General features: G+C 41.3%; 1 protein-coding gene across 4 annotated transcripts in view; it reads right to left on the bottom strand.

The window, feature by feature from the left end:
* The window catches only part of LOC311014575 (protein diaphanous homolog 3-like), a 172,294-nt gene that overhangs the window by 55,180 nt on the left and 90,177 nt on the right, over positions 1-26,937 (bottom strand). For 3 of the 4 annotated variants that reach the window (XM_084011242.1, XM_084011244.1, XM_084011243.1), the window contains 3 exons: positions 22,567-22,702; positions 11,023-11,118; positions 10,375-10,437 (listed from right to left, as the gene is read on the bottom strand). In XM_084011242.1, the coding sequence (XP_083867368.1) occupies positions 10,375-10,437; positions 11,023-11,118; positions 22,567-22,702 (295 nt within the window). The remainder of the gene's footprint in view (positions 1-10,374; positions 10,438-11,022; positions 11,119-22,566; positions 22,703-26,937) is intronic. The other variant, XM_084011245.1, reaches the window with a different exon arrangement.

Here is a 26,937-nt window from a genome sequence, read left to right as displayed (position 1 = left end):
TACTCCTATGCCAATGATCACGATGATTGGCATGTGAGTATAAAACCTTTATATTGAGACTGAATACAGTTTTTGGTTATCTTTTCCCTGATCCCAGGGTGGTGCCCCGTTTATTCATGATTATATCATAATAATATATTAAATATAATGATTAATATCGATAATCATATTGACATTAATAATTAGCTGTTGATAACCAAATCTGCTCCTGCTACATCCCCAACACTAGTATCATGCCAACCCTTGCTGCATTACTGTAACACTCTCATGCCGTAGTTTGCTCTTGCCCACTTGGAAAGTATCCTAAGATATCAACAAAAAGTGCTTTAAGGTAAAACCACCCTCTCCTGGATTGCAGGGATAATCATATGCCTGTGAAGTGTTCATACATCTGTAGAAAGTCCTGGAGTTTTTTTTCACAGGATAACTTGAGTTTGTTTGCTAATGTGTACCCCAGAGGATGCTCATCAAAGCTAGTGCCAGACTAATGAAGCTCTTAAGCCCAGAGGCCAGAGACACATACATGGCCCTGTGACTCAAGGTTGACTGAGGGTCTATGAGGGGATGTCTGTGTGTGTCTGTGTGTGCCTGTGTGTGTGTGTACTGAAGTGACTGCATGTGCCTGTACACAGTGAAATGTGGGGATGAGTGAGTATATGGGCATAAGGGGGTGGTACTGTATAATAGCAGATCAGCAAAGCCCAAATCTCAGTCCCTCAGGGGAATCCAGCATCAAACAGATCCTGCTGCCTGGAGGCTGGCCTTCCCGCTCTGTCAGCGTGGAAACTCCTGCCGCTGCACTTAGAGCTTCTGGATTAGCGAGGAGACACATAGCAGGTGGAGTGGCAGCAGGAATGACAGCCAGGGAGCGAGACAGAGAGATGAGGCAGTTTGGAAGAATGTGATCATTTCATCGCCACCGACTGAAGTGGCCCTGGGAATAATCAACAAGAGGAGCCTTGGAGTTTGTTCCTTTTTTCTGTACGAGTGTGGTGCACTGGAGAGTGATACCTAGATCTGCTGCTGTTTATAGATTGGTTATTGCAGGAAGGTGAGTAGAATTTGAATCAACAAATCATCCCCTTTCATCACTCCAACCCAAAATGTCTGCTTTACCTCCCAGTCAAGACAAGACTTCTGCCAAGGCCCACAGTGTGACCAGTCACAAATGTTGCCTATAGCAGAAAACCAGACAGACAGCCGACTGAAGAAATAAAAGAATAAGACAAATGCGTGGCACAATGGAAGCAGGACTGTGAGATGCTGATGGGGACAAATGAACTTGTAATACTGCTTTACCAAAGGTATTAGCACAGAGACAGAACTCAAGCACCTCCCTTTGTAGAGAGCATAGATATAAAGGGAATCTGGTACTCATTTCCCTCCCGTAAGAACAGTAGTTCATATAATCATCTCCCTAGCTCGTACTCTCCCTGTCGGCTACGTGATACGGCTGCTGGCGTTGGTAAATGTGGGAGGACCAGGAATGTGTGTGGCTGGGTGATAAGGCTGCTGTAAAATTTAATTACCACAAAGTCATGGTGAGAATGACTTAATTTCTCACTGCATTATTAAGTAGAATACTATGTAAGCGCCTAGTATTAACTGGTTCATGAGAAAAAGGGTCTGGGAGAGAGAGAGAAAACAATGACACATCAGTACTATAAAAACTGAGAAGTGTATCTAAACCGAAAGCCTGATAAACTTTTTTACCCATTGGCTTTTCTGCCTCTGTTCCCAGCACATTAGGTGTGTATGACGGCAGGGAGAAGACGAGACAGTATTCCTGTGAAAAGAAAAGACGAGGGGGATCTCAGAAGCGGGCTGAATAGAAATCCTACATTAGCAGCTTCACCTACTGGTTGGGGCCTGCGCTGGTGTGAATGGGCTGATTAGGGTCCTTGGCTTGACATGCTGAACATCAGTTTCCATTTCACGATCCACAGCCTTTATTACAGGCCAGCTTCCTCATAATCCAGCTGAAAGTGGATATCTGAGGAGCCTTATCGGCTTAGGACTTGGCTAAAAACGTAGGATGTATGGCAGAGCGACATTGAGCAGGGTGCAGAGGTGTTCGTTATCATCCGTTTTCTATTAGGACTGAGTGGGCACCATTTTGCTCGGTGTCTGTGTGTGTTTGCACATGCTACTCTCATCCATCACACTGACCTCTCCAACCAGTCAAGTGAATATGCGACACAACATTTCACTTTCTCATCTTCTTACATTTTGGACTGGGCATGGATTACAGAGATTACTACAGTTTTATAAGCTTGCCCTCTTAGCATTTGCTAATACGACCATTACTAGTTTGAACACAACTCAATATGTGTGTGCATCAAAATTTAACACGTTTCACTGAAGACGGCCTGCGAATTAGGAGGTGGGACTTCTATGACAGCACAAGCGGGAGCCATTAAACGATATTTTTCATTACCTCGATGTCCACAACTCCAAGGCAATGAAACAAGCAAACGCCAACACAATCACATTGCCATTTAGGAATCATCAAACCAAAAGTTTTCAGAGAAACATATTTCATGCTAATTACTCTGCCAAGAGGATCGTGTGATCGGTCAGAAAACAGTTTGTTCACAGTATTTGGGAAATTGTGCTCGGCCAACAGCTAACCAAACTACCAGCACACACACTGCTGACGGCTTAGTTATTTTTGATTTTGTTTTTGGCAAGATTGGATGAAGTGACAGTCTGACTTACTGTAACTGCAGTGGTCCTCTCCACTTAATTCATTAATTTGATAACATCAAAAGAAATTAATTTAAAATTGCAATTGTATGCAAGCACAATTGGTCAATTGCTCACAATCGTCACCTAGCAACGGGGATGCTGGCTGCTCAAGCCGCTCCGTCTGACCTGTTTTTTTTTAAATATATTTTATTGCTGATTATTTTCCATTGATTCTTATGCATTCGTTTAGTTTCGCTGCACAGTTATAGCCTTTTTATTTCAATTGTTTATTTTATTTTTCCATACTTTTACTGCGTCTTCATGAAGATGTGGCGTCTGCCCCTGCTTTCTGCCTCTGTGCTGCGCTCAACTGCTCTGTTTTTTGGCCTGTTGGTGATCAGCTGTTCTCTTGCCGACTGCCATCAGTGAGGCATCTGGTGGCTGGTCTGCACTGCTGGTGTTGCTGACTGAAACTCTGAAGCCGAGGAACTCCCTTGCTGCCACTGGCTGGACTCTGCTCGGTAGACTACCCTGCTGTTGCCTGTTTGAGAAGTGCACATCTGGTTTTGAAGGACCCGCACTCGGTCTGTAATCAAGTGTGCAACAAGAAGCCTGTCTGGTGATTTGCTTACAAATGTGGGCTTTTCGCTACACTACAGCTGAACTCCAGAAACTATCCTCCACTTTTGCCATTCTCAGCAAGGAGGCTCTCCATCACTGCCAGGTAGCGGGGATCCTGCGCCAGAGACGCTATGTGCATCGCGGCTCTGGCCGTTTCGGAGGTGGGCTTTCCTGTTCAACTATATGGCCTGTCTCGAACGGTGCCAGTTCCTTGCAACAATCTACAATGAGGCGGGACCCTGCCTTCGACCCTGGTGACATCTTGGACAAGGTCGATCGAGATTCGGATGATGCCACCACAGCCTGGTCCTCAACACTCGATTCTGAGCCACTTCCCATCGAAATCTCTGCGACCCCGATCCAGCGAGAGAGGGGTCCAGCATGGGCCAGCACGGCGGAGCTCTCCTTCAGGGGATGGCGCTCCCTCTTTGGGTGTGAGCCATGGATATATTGGCGCTGCATGCCACAACTCTGAATTAAGTAAGTCGTATTTCTCCGATATCATCAATAAGAACATCAATAATTATCGTGCTCTCTTTGCTACTATTGATAAGTTGACAAAGACCACAATACAGTTTCCACAAGAATTTATATCAGTTGATAAGTGTATTGAGTTTGCTTCGTTTTTCCAACACAAAATTCAAGACATTAAGAGAAAGCATTACGTTCACCCTGCCATCAAATGACTTAACATCTAAGCCTATTTCATTACAATGTAATTCTGCCTCCTTATCTGAAACCAATGCTATTGATATTCAAACACTTGAAAAGACTGTGATGCAGCTTAACTCAGCCACCTGCTGTCTTGACTCTCTCACTACAAACTCGTGTTAAATGTTTTCAGCTGTTTAGCTTGTGAGCTTTTACAGATTGTTAATATTTCCCTAATATCAGGCATTTTCCCAGCATCACTAAAAAACTGCTGTTACCAAACCTTTTCTGAAAAAGAGAAACCTAGATGCAGCTAAACTTAAAAACTATAGGCCTATTTCTAACCTAACAGGAATTATTCTGGCACCTATGCAGAATACCTCCATGTCATATGGTGTCCCTCAAGGGTCCATTCTTGGGCCTCTGTTGTTTAACCTGTACATGCTTCCACTTGGCCGAATATTTCAAGAGTATAAGATTACATACCATAGCTATGCAGATGACACCCAGATTAACCTTGCATTATCCCCTAACGACTGTGGTCCTATTGACTCTTTATGCATGTGCATTGAAAGAGTAAATAGCCAGACGCAAAATAATTTCTTACAATTAAATAAAGACAAAACTGAACTTGTTACATTTGGAGATTAAAGAAGGGAGACTTAGGCTCAGTGCCCACTTAGAGTCTAAGGCACTTCAGACAAGAACCCATGTCAAAAGTCTTGGTGTTATGACCTTACTTTTTGTGATCATATAAAAGCCATAAGATTAGAGATTTTGTGTCAAAGCAGGACTTAAAGAAGCTCATGCATGCATTTACTTCCTTCAGGCTTAATTATTGCAATGCCCTCTTCACCGGCCTGCCCAAAATTCCATCAGACAGCTGCAATTAATTAAAAATGCTGCGGCCAGAAAACTAAAAAGGGAGAGCACATCACTGTTTTATTTTATCTCATATGTACATATTATTTATTTTATTTTAAAGCACTTTGAATGACAAGATGATATTGTGCTATATAAATAAATTTGACTTTGACAATCTAATCTAACTAATCATGAGTCATGGAATCAATTTATGTATGCTTTTTAATATTTTCAAATATGTAATCTGACAGGGGCCAACCACTTTACAAAATGTACCCATATTTCTTTCTCATGCCTGATACAGCCTGATACAGATATCAAATGTCATACCAAAATGTTAAAATGCAGAAGAATACAGGGAATTGCATCTACTGTGTTAAAAATGTTCCGGAGAAGGACCCCTTAACCCCACCTTAAATTGTCCCAACCACATCTATATTGCCTCCAACACCCATGCACATAGGTCACATGATGTCTTTGTAGTGAGATGTCATTTAATCATTCCAGTATAGGCAATATGTGGTGCTGGTTCAATCACCAGGTCAATAGAAAAAAAATGGGCTGTTATTCACCAATTACTCCATAAAAACTGCTAAGTGGCCAACATATCAGTCTGTATTATTCTGTGCAGATTCCATGTGTGACTGAGAGTAATTGTGTAAGAGTGCAACAGAGCATTCCAGGAAAGGAGAACACTGTTCTCAGCAAATCTTTGGGAAAAAAAAAGGTTCCAAAAAAATGATTTCCCTTTTTGCTCTCTACATCGCTCTATTACTATTCCATACGTCTCACTGCACAGGCTGTACCTAATTACACTAGCCACTTTGTTAAGGTGCCCTCTTGCTCCATCTGTTCGATGCATGTGTGCACAGGCTCAAACATGCCATATACACACACCAAGTGCAGAACGTCGGAAAGACAGACAAAGGCAGGTCAAGGTACACTTTCCCATCTGGATATGCCTTTGTCTACGAGACCGGTTAAACATTTAAAACTCCAATCAAGTGAGGAGATAAGACACTGTGACTCCAGGAGACCAGATGATTATGGACATGAATACAGAGAGCAGTACACCTGTCCAATTCTTAGACAGAGCTAATGCCCCAACCCAGGAGAGGGCCTTTAACCTTTTGCCTGCACCTCATTAAAGAACATGGTTTCATCTTAGAATTTCGATGAATGTATGCATTAGTGTATATAAGCGGTGTGAATCACAGAGTAACTCGCGATGAGATAATATCTCAATATTTTGCCAATGACAACAATGATATCATGATACTGCGATTCTCGATACATTGCCAGATAATCATCCACGTTATGCATCATGATCTCTATGAAGTTAAAAAAATAGTAGTGAAAAGGCAAAAAGCAGGAATTAATCGTATAATGTGGTTATTCACTGCATTGTGGTGTCAGTTTCACATAATTTGTCAACTGAGATTTAACAATGTATGACAAAGTGCATAATCTTAGCTTAGTGCCATCATTCCAAAATAGCCATAAACTGGCAAAAGGCCAGGAGGAGTCATGAAGTAGTGACTCTAGCAAAATGGTAACAGGCTTAATGCATGGAATCAGTAAATGTATGTGTGAAAGTGGAAGAGTAAGCACTCGGTGTTCAGGAACAGAAGCTCTTTTGGCAATAATCTGTCACTTTAATGAAAAACGCATACACCGTATTTGATGTGTGGATGATATATTATGACCAAATGCAGATAAATCAGCAACTTCTACAGTTACGTTTTTGAAACGGTGACGTGTAGCATCAATTCAAATAGATCTTGGGAGAGCGTCTGTGCTGTTCTTTTTGTCTTGGGCTCCCTGACATGATTTAATAACCCTTTCTTTTTCTGCTTATGTCATGTCTGGGGGGAAAGCAGTAAGGCAAGGGAGGAGATAAAGCAGAGACAAAACAAAGTCAAAAAGTAAAGAGTAGACTTGAGCTTTAGAAAAATGGGAAGCTTTCTCCCATAATTGACGTTGATACGAAGAGACTGAAATGTGAAAGAGGAATGGGAGAGTACACAGACAATCTGTAGGATACAGTAGCCTGCAGTGGAATCCACATATCACAGTCTATAAGAGGCCCAATCAAAAAGGCAAGCATCTAACAGCAGATTCCACTAGAGTATCCCAGCCCCAGGAACTCTTGGTGCTAGTTTTTCCACAAACGTCTCGCATGTGAGCACACAGAACACACCGAGAAAGAAGGCAACACACTTGCCCCTTTATCTACTTTTTATTTTACTTTCATTTCAACTTCACTCTCAAATGATTGTGTGCAGCACAAACTCTGAAAAACACCGTGGGTTGATTCTCAAATTAAGCCTATTAGTCATCTCCTACTACCATTCACACGTATACCCAAGCCATTTCAAGTCTGCACTAAATAGCCACGGAAACCTAAATTTGGGGTCATAAAGTTGATACACATAGATCACAGCATCTCCAATAACGAGAGGCTTACTATCGGGGTGAAAACCGAATGTTCTCAAGTAAGGGAACGTAACTCCTGTATCTATTTAATAAAGGGGTTCACTGACTTTGTGAAGTGCCCTTTACATCAATTCCGAGCTCTAGTTCAGTGCTTTATCACACATGACAATTGTTAGGTCGGGTTTCACTAAAGACATCTGAAGTAACTCTAAAGACAGAGACATTTACTCCTTCATAGATCTCGTTCCTCCTCACACTCTCTCTACAATGGAAAATCACTCCATGAGATCTGCCTCATAGCATGCACATAAATATAAAACAACACTGTTATGCGAGTCCCCACACCCCACAACATGCACATGCTCGGCTGAAGACTGAAATGACCAGACAGTGCCTGGAGAGATGTTTTCAGAAGGACACAGTTAAAAAGCCATGGCTGCTTTATAGATTCAATTTGCAGATTCAAGTCTCTTACACCTGTGTGGCTAACCACCATCGATCCATCATTCTGTGGAGCGCAATCCAATTTAGAGTGTCGAGGAGCCCCAGAGCCCCGTAGCCTTATCCTAACCCAGGCCACAGCCTCCACAAAGCCTGCTTACCTCGATTCCCTGAAGTTTGTGGGTGTGTCTGTGTATTTTTATGTGTGTATGTGTGCTGAGGGAGACTGCAGATCAAGCTAAACACCTTAGCTGCTGGCTCATGTTAAAGTGTGCTGAGCCAATTTAGGTGTAAGGGAGGAGAGGAGATGAGGGACAGAAGAAGTGGGGGGGAAATGCTGGGAAGCCGGGCTAAGAGTCTTACTTTTATTCTTTATTACTTAAACCAAAGAGTACAATATGTTGAAGTAAGAAGAGAAAGCAAAGAAACCAATATGCACCAAACAGACTGCAAGATATCCATCCCCCCTATTTCCTATTGCATGGCAATCACACTCATCATGTCATTAAACTCCTCCTTATGATGGGGAGCACAATCTATCGGTTATCTGATTTGTTACTGCAGACGACACAGAGCAGAAAATCCTGGTGCACTTGGATCTCCCTTGGTGCGGAGGCTTAAAAGGCACCATGCATGTTCAGATTGACCATTCTAATTCCTCCCCATCAACACTAATTACAGTATCTTATGGCACAGATGTTTCCGTTTTAATTCTCTTAGCTGCTTCACTGGAGTGTAGCAACACCCCTGAGATCAATTATTAAAGGGTATTTAAAACTGTGGGGAAAAGAGGTGGTAGGGTGGCGTGAAAGTGAAAGCAGCTGTTAAAGTGCTTGTGCCGCAGACAAAACTTCATCACCTCCCAACTAAACACAGAGCTTCCTGTGGGTTTCACTCACTCCGGCAACTAAACCCATGGCAATTAAGGCCTGGATCTCCATAGGAGGGAAGGAGATGGGAGACAATAGGTGCGGCAGGAGAAGCTGAGAGACTCCATACCAATAACAGGCAATTATGTTTAGGGAGGGCCATTGTCAGGCCATGAGAGTATAGAAGAAGACAGCGGGGATATAGGGAAATGAGGAGGAGTGTTATTTAGGAGGCAGATGGCAGAGAGGGGGAAATTAAGATGAATGGGCACTGAGAGGGCTGAGCTGGTGCTGGGGCTGGGCAGAGAAAAGTAATTAGCTATGTTTGCACTGGGAGGCTGGCAGTGAATATGATGCCTACAGTGACAGACTCGAGCCTTGAGCTTTATTACTCAACATGGCCATGACTGAAGTTGCCAGCAGGGGGCAGCTGGCCCAAAAACCTTCCATGACCTTCTTACCTGTACAACACACCATTGGCTCTTTTCCACAACATGGCCACTGAGCAGTCACTCCTTCATTTGATACAGTGCCTCCCTGTTAATACTACATATACCTGGCTTGTTCTCTCTTCTACTTACTGACTCTCACACAGACAAACCTCATCTGAGTCCAATCCCCAACCCCCATTATATTATTCCTCAGTTTCACCCTTACCAACTGGCTCTCTCTATCTTCCTCACACCATTTCTCTCCATTTCTTATGTTATAGCCACCTCTATCTGTCTCTTTCCACCCACCCTGTATATCTCCCTCCCCCTCGTCCCTTTCCAATCTAATTTCAGATAAGTCGTTGCTGAACAACAGAGCAAGGCCCTTTATCATTGCCATCAATGATGTGGGTGGACTGTGCGTGAATAATTTTATTCATGTGTGCCTGTACCCAGCCCACTGGGATTCCAATTACAAGTAATAAGAGGTAATAGGATTACGGTGTAATTTTTTAAGTGCCTCAATAATGATTGTAGAAAACCTTTGACAAGAGAAGAAGGCTGTTGTTTATTTTAGCACGAGCTAAAGCACAATAATCTGTTCATAACTATGAATAATATAGGGGAATTGAATTGGGTATAATTAGTATGCCACCCAATCTTCACTCCCATAAAGCCATAACACATTACCCTTTTTAAATTAATATATGAACATGGAGTTGCTAAATGATAAGAATGAATAATAGGTGAAGTGCTGAAGTTGCTTTCATCAAATTTGTATGACAGCGTTCATAATGCATGTATGATGGATCTTGGTGCAGATGCCTCCACACGATTCAAAAAGGTGAAGTATAGAGGTCAGAACTGAGGTATTCAAGATGAAAAAAGTTATTCTGCCCATAAAAATTCACAACAGTGTAAGTCAAGTGTCCTTGAAGGGACATCTGTTGCTCCCTCTATATAGGTTTTTTTTTTTTTCAAATATGAAAGATCTTCAGTCGAAAGCAAAGAGTTGAACTTAAAGAGCCGCAGTTACTGAACAATTTAGGAACCTTATCAAACTGAGCCGCCAGAGCAGCCCACACACTGCTTTTTCAAAGAATCTCAACCCTGCTTCTCAGGGTCTGCACATCCCACTGGCTCAGTATTAGAAATGGCCTTTCACACTTTTAGAAGACAAACAAGTTCACAAAAAGGCAAAAGGACAACTGAAATGGCCATTGGACACATACAAAAGCACGACATATGAACCGGTGAGGGGGATTTTCAATACATGCATGCAATGTTTAAGACTGGCTTCCAAGAGCAGACAAAAGACAGAGCTGAGCATGCTTGAAGTTTTAGCGTTGGGGGCTTTTAATGATTTGCTTTACCATGGTTAACAGGCCTGAGAACCTGGCGGAAGGAGCTGGGGCTGATCATCTTCTGCTCGGTATCTGTGAAGGGCAGTGGACAAATAATGCCAAAATATCATGAAGTACTAAGGGGGATTAGAAATTCCTTGAGGAGACATTCACAAGCTGAAGAATGGCTGTGGAGAGAAGGTCAACAAGAAATACTGTGCTTAAGGGCAAACTTGTCAAAACATGTACAAATCCCTTCCTGGATTCACAACTTGTGTTGGTACTTTCTTGGTACTTTGTTAATTTCCTATTTTGGATTTAAGATTGCCAGACAAAAATGGGGTGGTTATTGCCTTTTACTGAGCTCCAAATATCAGAGAGTTGTATGGATGTTGTCTGGCTGAGGATTTTCCGTCAATGTGCTGCCAGCAGGCATGTGTATAAGCAAAACAATAGTGCATTTTGCAAGTGACTAAACTACTAAAACAAACTAAAAAACTAAAGACTAAAAACAAAAACAAGAAAAAAATGCATCAATTTGGCAGGTAGGGACGTGAATTAATTGTGATTTTTGAACATATGACCGGAATGAGAACATTTCCCACAGTATTTCCAGACGATATAGGGTTTATGTTTGCATCTGTGTGTATACATGTAGGTAAAGTTTAAGAGACTCACCCCTGGGTCTTGGTGTTCTCTTCCTGCGGTCTCTGAATGCAGCTCCTGACTGTAGGGCTTCCAGCAAACTATCCATCACACCGGTCTCATCATTTTCTGAAAACCATGAGAAGAAAAAAGAATGAGGGGGTGTCGGAAGACAGAGGAGAGGTTAAAAAGATAAACTGCACTTTCTTCTAGTGGTGAGGTTTGCTATACTGATTGTTACACTTTGGAACTTACAAGGGGGCGGGCCACTATATAAACATATAACATGTAATATAAAAAGCCTTGAATAAGCACATATCACACGCGTATCCAGTCGCAAAGTCAAGTGCTCAACATCGAAACAAATCCAGTAATGCACAAGTTGCTTGGCTTGGCAACCGGTGGTGCAAATGTGCACCCTGGTGTTTGCAACCTTATGCAGTGTAGTTAGGCATTGCATTGTAGCAGACTAAAATCAGGCAAGATATTTACTACCACAGCAAAGGTGTGACATGTATAGGGATGTGCAACTCTTCAAATTGGCAACGTGGTGTATTTATTGTAGTATACTCTAGAATCCAAATATCAAGGTGTTGCTTTGTAGCAGCAGGGGAACCATCAGAATGCAGATGTATTGTAGAAAGGGAAAGCTGTGAAAATATGACATGTAAATCATGCCCTGTGTTGGTACAGCTGAAAACTCGGCCCTGACACCTGAGGTATAATGATGGACCAGGTTTGTGATTTGCAGTAAAAACAAAAGCCTCCAGTGGATGGGAAGGAAAAAAAGAATAGCAGGTGTATGGGAATGCTGAGGGAGAACACACATCGTCAAAAAAACAAAGTTTGTGCTGTGGCTGTCATGCAAATGTCAATGTGTCTGTGTGGGTGTTTTCCTTTCAACGCGGCTTCTGTGTTGATAATGACATTTTAAGTCAATGTCAACAACCATGCACATGTAAATGGCTGTTTGCCACTAAAATTAACATTTCTATCACTGTCTATCAGTCTCATTTTGTTGTCCTTTATACTCATTTTTTTGTGCTGTAGAAAAAGAAGTTAAAGAACAAAAGACAAAATACATGAGAAATGTGTGGAAAAAAATGCAACAAGATTTTGACAGGCGCCTTTTCTTTTTAAAAAATGATGTAAAAAAAGTGTGTAAGTACTTTTGGCAAGTGCAGCTATTCCATACACTCAATCCGTTTCAGCAACAACACCATGGATGGTCTGGTTTTATATTCTTCAGTTCTCAGTTCTTTTTGATATCTAACAACATTTAAATCACATTTGCGGTTCTTATTGCATTTACATTTTTTTTAAGTCACACTGAAAATAGACATTTAAAAAAGACAATATGCCAAATATTTTCTAAGTTTATGATTACCCTTTTCAAGTTTTGCATTATTATTTTTGTTACTTTATGTACTATAAAAGGATCTATGTACAATGTCAGCAATATCCCCACACGTGCTGACACTTGTAATACCTGGTACCTCCAAAAGGGAATTTTCTTCAGCACCAGCAACGGAATCAAGAGATGTGCTCCAGATTTCTAGCTTGTGTTTGTGTTGTTTAGAGCTGCTTTGCAGAGCAAAGGATCCTACCAAACTCAGGTAGTCCTGTCACTGTGACATTATTCATAATCAAAATGTCTGCCTCCATTGTCTGTTAGTTTTCCATGCGTTATATGCTCACATGAAATTGAACACTGTGTGCTGTATTAAGCATGTATAATCCTGATTCCTGATGTGCTATAAAAGTAGTTACATCTTCATTAGCTTCACTGAGGCCAGGCTGTACCATCAGCCAAGGTGTGACTGCAGGGTCCCACCACTGATTTAGTGAAGGGTAGGAGGACATTGCTCTGATTGAGGGTGTGTGTTTTTCTCACTCCTTCCATTTTGTCAGATAATTCCTTGGGAACATTATTACACATCGAAGAGAAAAGAAATACATGGGGGGATACAGTGGGGTATCCGGAAAAACGTAGTACCACCTGTGATATTGGAAAAGATTTAGGCAATTAGGCTTGGCCAAGGGCCCTTAATCAACTGTATTTATTTATGTTTCCTTCACACCAAGGTATGTCCATAGTATGAGCTATTAAACAGGGTTAGCATTGGTTTGCTTCTTATCTTCAATGGAATTTAGATGTATTAAGTAAATTCTAGAGTCAATTCTAGAGTGATTCTTAAATCTTAAATCATCTTAAAATGTTGCACGTAACCTCGGGAAGGGAACATTTCAAATATAATTTGGGGGAAAACGCGGGTCCACATGCCCATATATGCTGACCCTAATGTATAGTAAAGTGAGGGCATCTCATTAGGTGTTGAAGTAAGTGATTGCTTTTTAAAGAGGTACAAGGAAAATAAAGTGCTTCTGCCCAGCTCACTCCGTTTTTTAATCTGTTTACAATAAGGGCAACGTGTGTATGTTTCAAGAAGTAGAAGCTCATCACCTCCATCGGATGCCTACAAACTCTGCTCCTCATTTCTTTAAATTGAAGACCTTTTCATGAGCCGTTCACTCTAAACAGTACAGTCACACCATACCAATTGGCCTGCAAACTGAAATTCTTCTATTGGACACATAGTACCATGCAGCACCATGGTAGGTTTTCTGTAGACCTGTCAATCATCTCCACAGTACATGGTCCCCACATCAAATCCACTGAAGCTCTTGTATTGAGGGCACAGAGTCCCCAGTGTGGAGGGCTGTGGTCATGGCCAAACCCCACACCAAGCTGTGACTGCAAACACACACGTATGGTAGATGTATCATGGCCCAATTCCTTGCCTGCCTGCTTCTGCTGTGTGTGTGCATTTGCTCTGCTTTCCATTCACAACAGTTGCCTTCCTCCTCCGGTTAATATGTGCCCAGTTCTTCATCATTACACAGAGCAGAGAGGCAGCACGACTTTCCTGAGCAAAACCAACGCTCCTCGATGTCCAAATTTGTCTCCACTGGTGTTACAATTCATCACAGGCAGCAAGCTTTACACTCCCGACAACACGCATACGGAAAAATACAGATAGCACACAGCAAACACTAAAAGGAGCAGATCAATCTATTGCAACCTGCAGTGTGTGCCTTCACGTGTAGTACTCCGTTTGACTCCAGTCTACAAGTACATGAAACACTTGTGTGCCTCGGGAGGCGAGGAAAAAGAAACCCACTCAGATCTCCTGCCTCAGGAATATACAGAAGCAAAAACAGTCCAATTTTACACATCAATCAGAAGCAACTCAGACAGGCCCGAGACAGAAAACCGCTTTCTAGAACTTAGACACAAGGTGCTTTCTGCCCAACTCTGAAAATCACAACATATTTATATACTCACACCCACATGCTCACAAACTTAGAGATCACAGACATGTCACATGGATAGTAATGGAGGAGGAACACATGGCAGAGGAATATTAGTCAAGCTAGTAGCTGTGAAATGGGTTTGAAACAGTCATTCAGCTTGTGAAAGGTGGTGCTGAGGAGGATGTGGCATGAGAACAAAGACTAGTGAGAGGAATGGGACAGTGAAGAGTGGTATCCTAGCTTTGGCAGCGGAGCTACTGATTGGTGCTTTGATGTACACAATTCGCCTGCCTATTTCTATTCTGCTGCATCTGGGATCAGAGCTCTCATGACAGGCAATGTGCGCAGAGGCTTTTGGCTTTTACTTTCACAAAAAAAATGAAGACAATCTCCCAAACCAGTCGAGGCGTTACTGATGTCTATTTAAAGAATAGTACCTTGTGTTCACATCTTCCGTCATTGTAAATTTACAGTTAGCTTCAAGTGCCATGTTTTAGTAGTGAAACAAAAGCGAGAAGTGAGCCAAATGAGCTCTACTGTGGTGTGCCTGGCTTGACTGTCCTCTTTGTTAGAGGGGGGTACGAGTCAGATCAACAGGAAGAAGAAAGCAGAGAGTTGTTTACTCTACAACAAAACAAAAGAATAAACTCAAGAAAAAGCTTAACCTCCGCCTCCAGGAAAAGACTATAGTAATCCTCTTGTCTGTAGTGAAACTTCAGCATCTATTTAATCAGAGCCTGCTCAGACTGGCGTTTTCCATTGTCTGGACATGCAGCTTGTGTGTGTGTCGCTGTCGCTCATTCAGACCTGGCCTGATGCCTTTCGCCACTTCACTCAAGAGGATGTGGCACTTATCATCACGGCAATGACAGTGGAAGCAGTGTGCAGCAGAGATGGGCCAGAGCAAGGCAAGAAATAGGGTCAATTGGGCTGGAATGGAAAAGTTAAGAAGAGAAAATGACATGCCCAATTACAATGAATGCAAGACAACCACAATGTTCCCTTGGACACTTAGGAGACAAATGGTGCAATAAGGCCAGTCAGCCTTCTCTCTCTATTGAAGACCCTCTGTTCCACTTTACTGAATGACGAATAGAGATGTATGAATGACAGCCACACAGCATTATCAGCTCATAAATATTGTAATATGTTACTGCTGATTATCCTCACAACTTTTGAACAGAAGCACCTTATAAAGACCTGGGTCTTCACTGCTGCAGTTTCCACAGTCCAGTCTACTGTCATGGCATTTGTCAATCTACTAACATGTGATCCATACACTCAAGTATATAAGTGTCCTTGGGTTTCTTGAAAGGTGCTATATACATTCCAGTTATTATTATTATGATTATAATTATACCCCAGAAAATGATCATTCACCCATCAGAACAGTTCACCAACTCGGGGTCAAGACTTTCACAAGCAGTTGTGATGTAAAAACCAGGGTAAGCAAGAATCACGGCAACATTTACTTTTAGACTTTTCCCTAATGTGCTTTTTTCTTTGTAATTTAGTGTAGCGTTTTAATCCTTCAGGCCTCTGAAAAATATTAAAATCAGTAAGTCAAGAAGATATTGCTGTCTGGATGAAATGAATTTCAAAGAGGAATCAGAGAAATGATGGCCAAATGACACTGCCAAGGGGGTAGAAAAAAGTAATCCGAGTCTGTCCGAGAAGGATCAGTCCACCGTGACTGATGGATAAGGCAAGAAGCGTCTTTTGTATATTCATATATACTACAGTAGCCAACAACGTGAACACAACAATATTAATACTATTTAATACATAAGGGAAGGAATTGTGATTCAATTTCATTTAAATTATGTAGTCCTTTCATCGAACTTCATCTTGAATAACGGTGATCAAAAGATGTAAACACAGTTACATTTCTCAGGTTTAAGAAAGAAGCGGGTCAGGCTCGAGACTCAGAACGATAGCAGAACCAATTTCATCAAACCCTCACACACAAACAACACTTTGAAGAGTAACAGCACCCACACGGCACTAACAATCAGGCTTGCACTACCAACTAGTGGTGACAACATGCTTTTTCCCCACACCCTGTGCACTGCTGTTGTACTGTGGCACTATAGTAGCATGAAAGCATGGTTTGGTTCGTAGAAAAAGACTCATGGACAATGTTCAGCAGACATAGTTCAACCTTCAACACCACATAGACCAGTGCAGACATGTTTTTGATTCCTCCAAGTTCACTTATTCACACCTCACGGAACACGATTGAACAGCACTCTTTGAACAATAGGACAACTTTAGCCTATTTCCCCACAGCAACAGAGAACCAGCCCACTGTCCTGTGGGTTCTCGCATGCACAAGCACAATACCAACCAAAGTGTTAGTTGATTGTACAACAGTAGATGTATGAGGAGTAAAATAGTATCAAATGTAAACCAACAAAATGAGCACTGTACAATACTAAGACAGATATATCATGCAAGCTTCACAAACATGTCATCTTTCTCCCCTTCTCCTTCATATGCCCCTCCTATGCTTTTAGCATCTTTGCATGCAGGCTTGCATCTCTAGCTGTTCTTTTATTTGACGTCTTAATAGTTCATCGCTGGTAGCCATGTAGGGAATGTTAAATAAAGCTCTGATGTGTAATTTGTCGCTCCACAAACATTCTCGCTCCAGGCCTACCCTGGGAGTTAATGCAACAGATTTGTCATAGACAAGCCAGGCATAGCTAGAGGAGAGAGGGGGGGTGAGAAACACCTATTCAATCTGAATTTCAATCTCCATAGGGCTCTATGCAAATGTATGCAAGCGGAAGCACACTAGCTCTCTCAGACTGCCAGAAGTGCAGACGACGAAGCCAGGCTGCATATTCTTGTATAGGTAGAAGCCCAGTATGTCGCAAGTAGAAAGAAACGGAGGGACATGAGAAGGAAATTGGGAGAAGCTCATGGTTCGGGAATGCATAAGCAAGCAAAGCCAAAACCAAACTAAACAGATACCTGAAGCAAGTAAGGAAGCTAAAATCCATTTTGATCATTTCCTCCAGGAATCCCTCCCCCTTCCTTCCCCTGTCTCTCATTGCTGTGCCCTTCAGCATAATGTGGATGTGCAGCCTCTCTGGGGCTTTTTAGGGAATTGATGGATAATCAGATGATTACACAGAAAATCTCCATTGAGGACAATCCTCCCTGACAAACAAAGAGAAAGCTCTTTAGTTAATAAATAGGCTGAGAGACAGACAGAGTGAGAGAGTAAATCCTGTCCTGGGTTGGCAGCACAATGCCGTATCTCTACCACATATTAATTTCGTCCCAACAATCTGCATGTGTGTGTGTGCGTGTGTAAGTGTGTGTGTGTGTCTGTGCATATGCGCGTGTGTGTCATACATTGCCAGAAACATCACTTCTTGAGGATGTCACTGAGTTTGCCTTTAGCTTCATCTAAATTTGAGCGTATCTAAATACATTTCAAGCTTGAGGCATATTTGTATAAGCCTTTCTGACAAAATTTGGCTGAAGTTTATTTTTATGATTTATTTACTTCTGAACTACTTTTCGTAAATAGAAAAGTTTTGCAGTAAAGCACAACTCGGCAGACAAGCACAGGGGAAGTCCAAGCTGTCGATCTGAGCGAGCAACAAACTTAACACGCAAGTTATTAAAATTCAAATAAGGACACATATATACAGTACCATTAAAAGGTATTTTAGTCCCCTTTCTTGGTTTCCAATAATAAAATGTGCTGTCATGACATAAGTATTAACCCACTTTAATCCAATATTTTAAGAGGCAGCAATTACTTCTTTGAGTCTATGTGGTTAGGTAATTGTCATCTGGACAATTACAATTATACTCAATTCTTCCTTGCAAAACTGATAAGGCTCTGTTTAGTTTCATGGAATCTAAATCCTAATTTAAGTGATGTCTGGATTCTGATACCACTCCAGGGCATGGACATTGTTGTTTTTAAACCAGTCTTGCTGGAAATTAAATGGTTTCCCAAGTCGCAGTGCTCATAAACAATGTGGCAAGATTTGGTTTTGAGGATTTCTTGAGATTCTGCTACATTCATTTTGCCCTCTACCTTCACAAGCCTTCCGGGTCCTTCTGCAGAGAAGCGTTCCCACACTATGATGCTGCCACCAACATGCTCCATGCTGAGTATTGGCGTATTTGTGCTCTTGTGTGAAGTTACAGCAAATACTGCATAAATATATGCCAGCCATCGGGTAAACAAAACTCTCACACACAGACACACACACATTTTATTCTATTTTATCAATATTATAATAGATCAATAGGAATAACATAGCATGACTGAACATTATTTTGTCATATATCAGTAATATTCTATAATTATAATTGATCATAATGTCTATAATTATTATTATCTATTTACAACATTAGCCTGAACAAGACAATTCTCACATTAATCAATGGACATTTCCAAACCTCTCTGATATAAACCCCCATGGAACACTGACCTACTGGGAGTAGTTCTTTTTTTTTGTTGCTGTAACTCTTTTGCTGGTATTCAGATAACCACAGCATGATACTGGACTAACACACAGCACATAACCTCTTCACCAGAATCCTATTCATTAAACTGGACATGACTCTTCATTTGGATGAGCACAGCACTGTAAAACTTCAAGTGCTTTGTGGCAAATGGTGACAATAGAGAGATGGTCCACATGAGAGTAATGTGAAAAGGGATTATGTTTTAGCCAAGAGAGGCCTTGGTTTGGCTAGGCAGTATGTCCACAGCAGCACTGTGGCCTGGATGGAGCATGGTGGTTCGCTGCCTGCCCTCTAACGTCTACAAGAGTTGTACAGCATAGTTGTGTTAACTATGCTGGTGCAGGGCTGAGACTGCCAAGCTCAACTGCTCTGCCAGCCTTGGCTCTGGCATTGGAAATAGGTTTGGAGGCTACACTGTTGAACAAGTTTATGGCATCAGCAGTGCTCCAAAGGGGAAGGGGGAAAAAACACAGAAAAAACCCCAACTGGCAGTCGGAAGCAGACTCTCTGGCATAAGGTAGACATTGACTTCTGCATAGCTATGTCTGAAGCTACCTGGTTAGTGGAGTTATCAGTGTAGCTACATTATCCCTGAGGACCACAGCAGTGGACAGTGTTTAAAACATTTAGACATATAAGCCCTAAACATCCATTGACATTATGCAACTATGCGTATGGGCATGGGAGGATATGAAAAGTTTGTATGTCACAATTATCCTAGCCAAAATCATTGTGATTCATGATATTATCTTGATAATTATCAAAATATGCTTAAAAATCTTATTGATCATCTAATTTAAGATGATCATAAATAATATCATCAACTCCTCATAATCAACATATTGTGAGTGTGTTGATCGCGATTTGGGATAAAATCCTATATGCCCATACCACCAAGTTCAAAAGCACAAACCACCTGGCTAAAAAGATGAACAAAGTTGGTTTGACAAGTCTATCTATCAATACAGGATGCAATCTGTAAATTATGTATCCAGTGCTGGACAACATCAAAGGAGACTTATAGTTACATGTTTTTGATAATAAAAGATGCAACACACAGCAAAACCAGATGTCTGCCAGTCCAATTCGGAAACTGTACACAAGCGGTCATTAGGGTTGGGCATCGAGATCCGGTTCCAAATAGGAACCGGTTCCTAACCTCCGGTTCCGGAACCGTTAAGAAGCTGTTGGAATTGCGATCCTTTTTTTTCGGTTCTTAAACGTCCGCACTAGTTTGTTTGTTTTACTCCGCTCGCACTAGTTTGTTTGTATTACTCCGCCCGGCGTGCGGAGACTCCGCGATAGAACGATCAGTAACGAGTAGTCTAATGCGCTACTTTTGCCAAACCAGTAGTCAGATTAAAGTTACTTATCCAAATACACGGTGCGTTACTATTTTTGTCAGTAAAAAAAAAGATCTGCTTTCTTCGTGCGTCTCGGGGGGGTGACGTATGTTAGCCGACACCTTCACGGACGGTCGCGTGTAGTCGCTATACCGGCAGAAACGTAAACAATGGAGGGGGAGAGATATTCATTTTCCAGCTGGAAATACAAGCATTATTTCGACTTCATCTCAGCAAAAGATGTCAACATAAAGGTTCGTTGTAAACTCTGTGTTAACAACAAAGTGTTATCTACTTTCAAGAATACAACGTCAAACTTGAAAAAACATTTAGAGTCACAGCATGGCACAATCACATTAAACGAGCAGGTCCCGCCCGGTGACGGTGAAAAGGAGCAGCGTGTGAATAAACAAGATGAGTTCTCGATTTCACGGAGCTCCTGCTAACTCAGTCTGTGCTGAAATGCGAGCGGAGTCTCTCTTGAGTGTTTAGTGGAGAAATGTCTCGCTGCTTGCTGGCCCCGCCCCCTCCCTTCGTCATCACGCCGCTCATACTTGAGGACTGTGCTCATCCTTGGTTTCATAAAACCAATCCTTGCTGCTCTAATGCCGGTTCAATATTCATAAAATGTTCATTCATGATGTTACTGCCATTACAATATGCAAACAATTATTGAAGTTAAGTGAAGTCAAGAGTACTACTTTTCAAAGTAACTGTGGCCACACTGGACCTGTTGACCTGCACCTCAAAGAATCGGAATCGAGAATCGTTTAGAACAGGAATCGAAACAGAGGATCGGAATCGGGATCGGAATCGGTAAAATCCAAACGATGCCCAACCCTAGCGGTCATACTCCTATCACTAAGCGTTGCAACATGTTGTTCATTTAGTCTGAAAGTGTTTGCATTCTTGTCAGGAACAGGTGGTAACCGTGTAGCGACAGAGTGAGCTGGGCAGACGTTTGGTAGAACGCCATAGGAAAAGGAGCTACGCGTAAGCAGACGTTAAAACAACACATTGACGGAGTTGGTGGGGGCAAGTTGCTTCTGTTGCTACCAGTGAGACATGAGATATTATCCAGCACTTCCACTTTGACTAAGAGTCACACAGGTTAGTTTATACGAGACAGGATTTCACAACTGTGGAAAGTTCGAAGTGGCAATTATTTATTTTGTTGTAATACACCTCGGATGTCCACTAGTGTATTTTTGATTGGACACCACAACCTCTGGATCAATTCACGTTACCTTCCACAGAAAAATGTGTGCTATTTTTTGATAGTGGTCTCCTGTACACAACCGCTACTCGGCTTGAAACATTTCTGAGATATCTAGGTTTTTGGTACATTCTTAAAATACTCGAACTTGGAAACCTGCTCATCTCCACACATTGTGACTAGCCCTTTTTTCAAATTAAATGGATTAAGGGGGAAAGGAGTAATTAGGGTACAGTTGTTAAGCTTAAGTATTTGCACAAGCCAGCTGATTTATTTTTTAACGCAATGATTCTCCACACAGCATTTGTTTGACAACCAAGTAGCTGAACACCAAATAATTTGACGTGGCCTAGTTCAGACTTTTTGCGTGTCAACATGCAATGCTGAAACTCAATGAAATGGTATTCACAGCAATTGTGATTGTGGATTTAATTTCCAGTTATTACAGATTCAATTATCTTATTGGACAATGGCATAATGCTGTGCTCACTCAAAAATACGTAGCCACAAGGTGATTTGTGGTTACAGAGACTGTCCTTCAACCAATTGACCTGGGTTAAAGGTCATTTAAACGGCAAATGTCTCGTAACAATACAACCCTACAATCCTGACGAATACTGGTCTGGCTTAGCCCTTTGTTGCGGCCTAGGAAGGTCATGGAAGAGGTGAACTTCCATTCTTAAAACCACTCAATGATCATGCTTTCTGTGTCCACAATGTAAGGGAGGGAAACAAGATGTAAACATCGTCTTCATGACACTAACGTGACATAGTACGTTTTAATGTAGTGCATGCCTGGTTAAGAAAATATGTGCTTTTTGAGGGATTCATTGGTCAGGTAAAGAATGTAATTTAAATCAGGCTGGGAATGAATTAAATATTGTTGAAAAAATGATGACAACTGGCAATGTTGTATTTAATTCTTGTTTATGTATTATTTCCTGCATTACTTAACTACTTGCCCATCAATCAAAATGAGCACAAATGCTCTCTGTGTGGATGTGGGTTGTACTTTTAAAACGAATACTGAATTGTGAGAAAATAAGTGTCTCCTCGAATCCATTAAAATGGGACTTCTGTTTGTTTGATAAATGAGAGTCATTGTCTTTGAATCATTTCTTACACCATTTGACCCAAGATTGATTTGGCAGACGGCTCCCTGTAAGAGAGAGAGTTGACAGGTGAAGCAGATTGAATGGTCTCTACCTGCATTGACTTCCAGCAATCTCCTCTTCTTCTGCTGTCTCTCCTGCTTTTCACGCTCAGCCTTCTCCTTTGCTGCGCGTGCTCTCCGCTGTTTCTCCTCCGACTCCCTCTGCCTCAGGTTTTCCTTGAGCGCTTGCTGTGGCGGGGGAGAGGGGGGGGGAAGGCAGAAATAAAGAGAAAACAAGTTGGATTGCTAAGTGGGGTTAATTACAGTAGTGCAAAGGCTGTCAAAGGCAGAGGCAGCTGTCACACACCACAGACATCCTTATTAGACACAATTAAAATCAGATGAAGCTTCTAAGGTTGACTGCCACCCTGGTCTTGTCAAACGCAAAACAACTTGACACCACAGATCCATAAGAGTGATGGACGCAGAGACTAGAATAGAGGCTACAGGTCTCTTATTTTTTTTTCTTCAAATGTTGACTCATTCCTAACCTGACCCACCAGATGGCTTGGTACGGAGAACCCGTCATTGAGAACTGTTTGGAAAAAGGCATCACAAGAATCCAGCTACCAGCAAGCTGGATTTTATACATATTTACATATTGATATCTATCTATCTATATATATATCCATCCATCTTAATTTTTTTTTTTTTTTTTTAGAGATTATTAAAGCTCTGTTTCAATATTCTCTGTTTTGCACTCTACTGCCATCATTTCTGGTAACATCACCTTAAAAGACAAAACGAGAGTGGGAAAGTATTTCAACAGGTTTTAAAAAATAAAACTAATGTATACTTAAAGGTTGTATCAGCGATTCTGGGCCGACACATAAATGATCACATTCATCTGTTTTTACCTCACGATCCGCTAGCTGCCCGTCCCATAAGCCGGCCGTCAAAAAAACGCGTCTCTCTAGGCAGCCTAGGCTCCGAGATCGCACACAAAAACAAATGGTACTACCAACACCTCAAAAGCAAAATAAACAGTGTTCCAACCAATCACAGACAAGGGGTGGGTGGCATCCATGATCATTTTCAAAACACGGGAGGGAGGGGCTAGCTGGCTCTGATGTTTTGGATTTCGCAACGGAAGTGAGGGCAACCAGAATCGCTGATACAACCTTTAATATATAAAGTATGAGAATTGGAAGCCATATGTATAGAGTATGGGCCAGTAAAACAGCTGCAGCATGGCCTGGTGGCTATCGTGTGAGCTGTGTGTCTGTGCGTGTGTGCGTGTGTGTGTGTGTGTGTGTGCGCGTGCGTGGTTACACAAATACATTCTGAACATTGATTGCATATGACTGTCTTGCAGTTGTACATCAATCACATTTCTTTATAAGGATGTTAAGTCTGTACATTTTTCAGGAAATGCTGACTGTGAACACCAATCATAGTAACAATCAATCACTGCTTTTTCATTTTTGTTCAACCTCTGTGTTTATGAAGCACCAAAATAAAATGTGGGGAAAAAAAAAAAAAAAAAAAAAAAAACATTTGCTTTTTCTGTCAAAAACAAGTGGACAACAAACAAATTCACTATTTCAAAACAGTATGGGGAAAAAAACTTGATTTATCTTTGCAAACTGTATCGTCGGTAACTAGACTTGCTTGAGATGTTTGAAGAGGCTTCTTCACCTCTAACTGTCTACTTGGGAGTTTAGGTATTAAACTTCTTGTATCGGTGTTGCATGGGTCACCTGAGAGTCGTTGGGGTCACATGAGTCCAAGTGTGGGTGGTTGTTGATTTGTCTGAGGAGTGATCCGAGGACTGTATTGTATGTCACCTAAAGATTTAATTTGGTCCTTTTTTAGACAAGATACTCAGATAGTTTGCTATTCAACCACAGGCACATATCTGGTTTTAGTTCCTAGGCCATAGTCTTTAATCCTGAGCACAGTACTAAGTACTTGTACAAAATTCATTGAGACTTCAAGGAAGAACTGGTGGTTGCTGATCCTGGGACAGAAATGTATTTTAATATCATGAACTTGTGAAAAAAAATTGCTATTAATTCAGTTCCGTCTCTGGAGAATCATTTTATAGGTATAGTATCTACCATACAGTACATCAACTGTGGGTACAGGCTCTATAATCCCTGTGCCAAAGGGTTGTTAAACTCACACAATAGTCTCGATAGCTCAATAATGCCACAGCCAAGAGACAGACTGCATATGATTTAATAGAGTTCTAGCATGATTGCCATCCTGATCAATAGCCAGTCACTTAAAGAAAGGAAGCCTGGGCTTTCACCAAACACCCAACTCCTCCTCCTCGTCTTCCCTCCTCCTCTTGAGTTATTCACACAGCCTGGCTTGACAGGCAGGTCAGTGGAAGAATAGTAATGCCACAACATCAATGGAGGCACAAAAAATACTACGACACTTGTGTAGTACATGAAAAACTACAGGGGCAGTCACTTATTGAGGCCCACCGACAGCCTCTTATTAAGTCCACATACAAGTGACCATTGCTAGAAATAATATAGTGAACGTGTCGTGAATTCAAAACAAATCAATGAAGTTGATTTGGCTTCAGCAGAAAAATACAGTACAGCTGCATATGAGCAGTGAAAATCCCTGCGAGAGTGATTCCTCTCCAATAGATGCTCTACGTCCACACACTGCGACCTTGACCTTTCGCTGGAGAAAATATTTTCTTTTGTTATTAATTACACAGCATGTGAGATAGATATCTTGTTGACAGCTTAGTAGACATCATTTAAACAACAATTATCTCAGCTCACTCATATAAAAAAAAAAATTGCAGCTAACGACACTTCGCAGTACTCATTAGGCCTAAAGAAAATCTGGAGAAGAGAGCGCTGAAGAAGAAGAAGGGGAGGATGAATACCAAATGATACACACTGAAGCTCTTCAGAGCTCTATTTTTAAATCAAGCCAACTCCTCTACGAAATTAACTTTGATTTAATGTAATGAAACTGTCAGTTGCCCATGGCAACCCCTGATTCACAAATGACTATATTTTGAATGGGCATCCAATCTGGTGAAATAAGGGTGGAGAGAATGAGAAAAAAATTACAAGAGTGCGGACACATAATACATTTCCAATAAGGAGTGATTTTAGGTCAGTAGGGGGCTGTGATGGATGCCCAATGTGAACTTAGTCAAAACTGACACACACTCCTTCTCCTCTTCAATATCAAGCAGCTCACTCATTCAAAAGTCAAATTACTAAAAGAGAATGAAAACATTCTTGCTCTAGAACAACAGCACTGTCACTACTCTCAACCCAACATATTTCATACCAACAGCAAGCCAGTCCGCCATGAAATCAGTGGTGTTAATCTTGCAAAGAATTGTGCTAAAGAAGAGCTAAAAGGATCATGCTTAACATGCTCTGAATTAGGATGTTAACACGTTGAAGTTGAGCAAGTATAATGTTTACCATGTTTAGCCTGCATTTAGAGGTGTGCTAACATTCGCAATAAAAACAAAGTACAGCTGAGAGGAAGTCAATAGTTGGGCAGGTATGAAGTCATAAACCAACTCACTGATGGTTTATGAAGTCATAAACCAACTCACTGATGGTGAGACTGGATCAAAGATAAGGTGATCAAAGTTATTAGAATTTATCCTGAGAGGAACACAAACCTATGTACCAAATATGACAATCTATGCTATATGTCAAGATACTTCAATTAAAAAACAAATGTGCTGGTTCGCTGCTGGTGCTTGAGGAAATTTAAATCACAAATGTCACCAGGATAAATCACATGAGAATGATAGATGTCTGTACATTTTGTGCCAATTCATAATTTTCACGAAATAATTTGAAAACTTTCTCTCTTGTCACATGATCAACATAGCCATCGGGATTTATCCTATAGGCTGGTCATATACTTTTAGCAGATTGTATGACACTGGCCCAAAAGTTGTGAGGTTATTTCAAAAGTCCGGACATCTGAGTCAGAGCATTCATCCTCTTGAGACCATGAATGTCTTTACTGCCACGATTTGTTTCCTGTCTGGTCTGAAGGGGCAGACTGTCCCATCAACCGACCAACAGACTGCCGTTGCGTTTCGTAGTGCCATCGCTAAAGATGAATGGAAGGTACTTTCAAAATGATAGCCAAGCAGATGTACAGAGGAGGTCTATAGAGCCAAAATTACATCACAAAAAAGAAACATTTCCTGCTGCCAGTAGCCCGGAGAACAATGATTAGTCAATAATGGGTCAATACAACAAGTGGGCCTGTTTAATAGGATCACTCTTTAACTGCAAAAAGACAACAGAACAGGAAAAAGAGTAGCTAATTAGAAAACACCCTGGTTAAATCAAGAAATGATATGATCATAGTTAGCACAAAAGGGCCACAATGTCATCTTAAAATCACAGAACCAATTACCAATTTTAGAATAAAAGTACAACAGCAAGTACAGTGATATAAAAAAGTTAAAT

The sequence above is a fragment of the Eutrigla gurnardus genome (assembly GCF_963514095.1).
Source record: "Eutrigla gurnardus genome assembly, chromosome: 1".
NCBI classification, from domain to species: Eukaryota; Metazoa; Chordata; class Actinopteri; order Perciformes; family Triglidae; genus Eutrigla; species Eutrigla gurnardus.
This window is presented reverse-complemented; position numbering and strand designations above follow the sequence as displayed.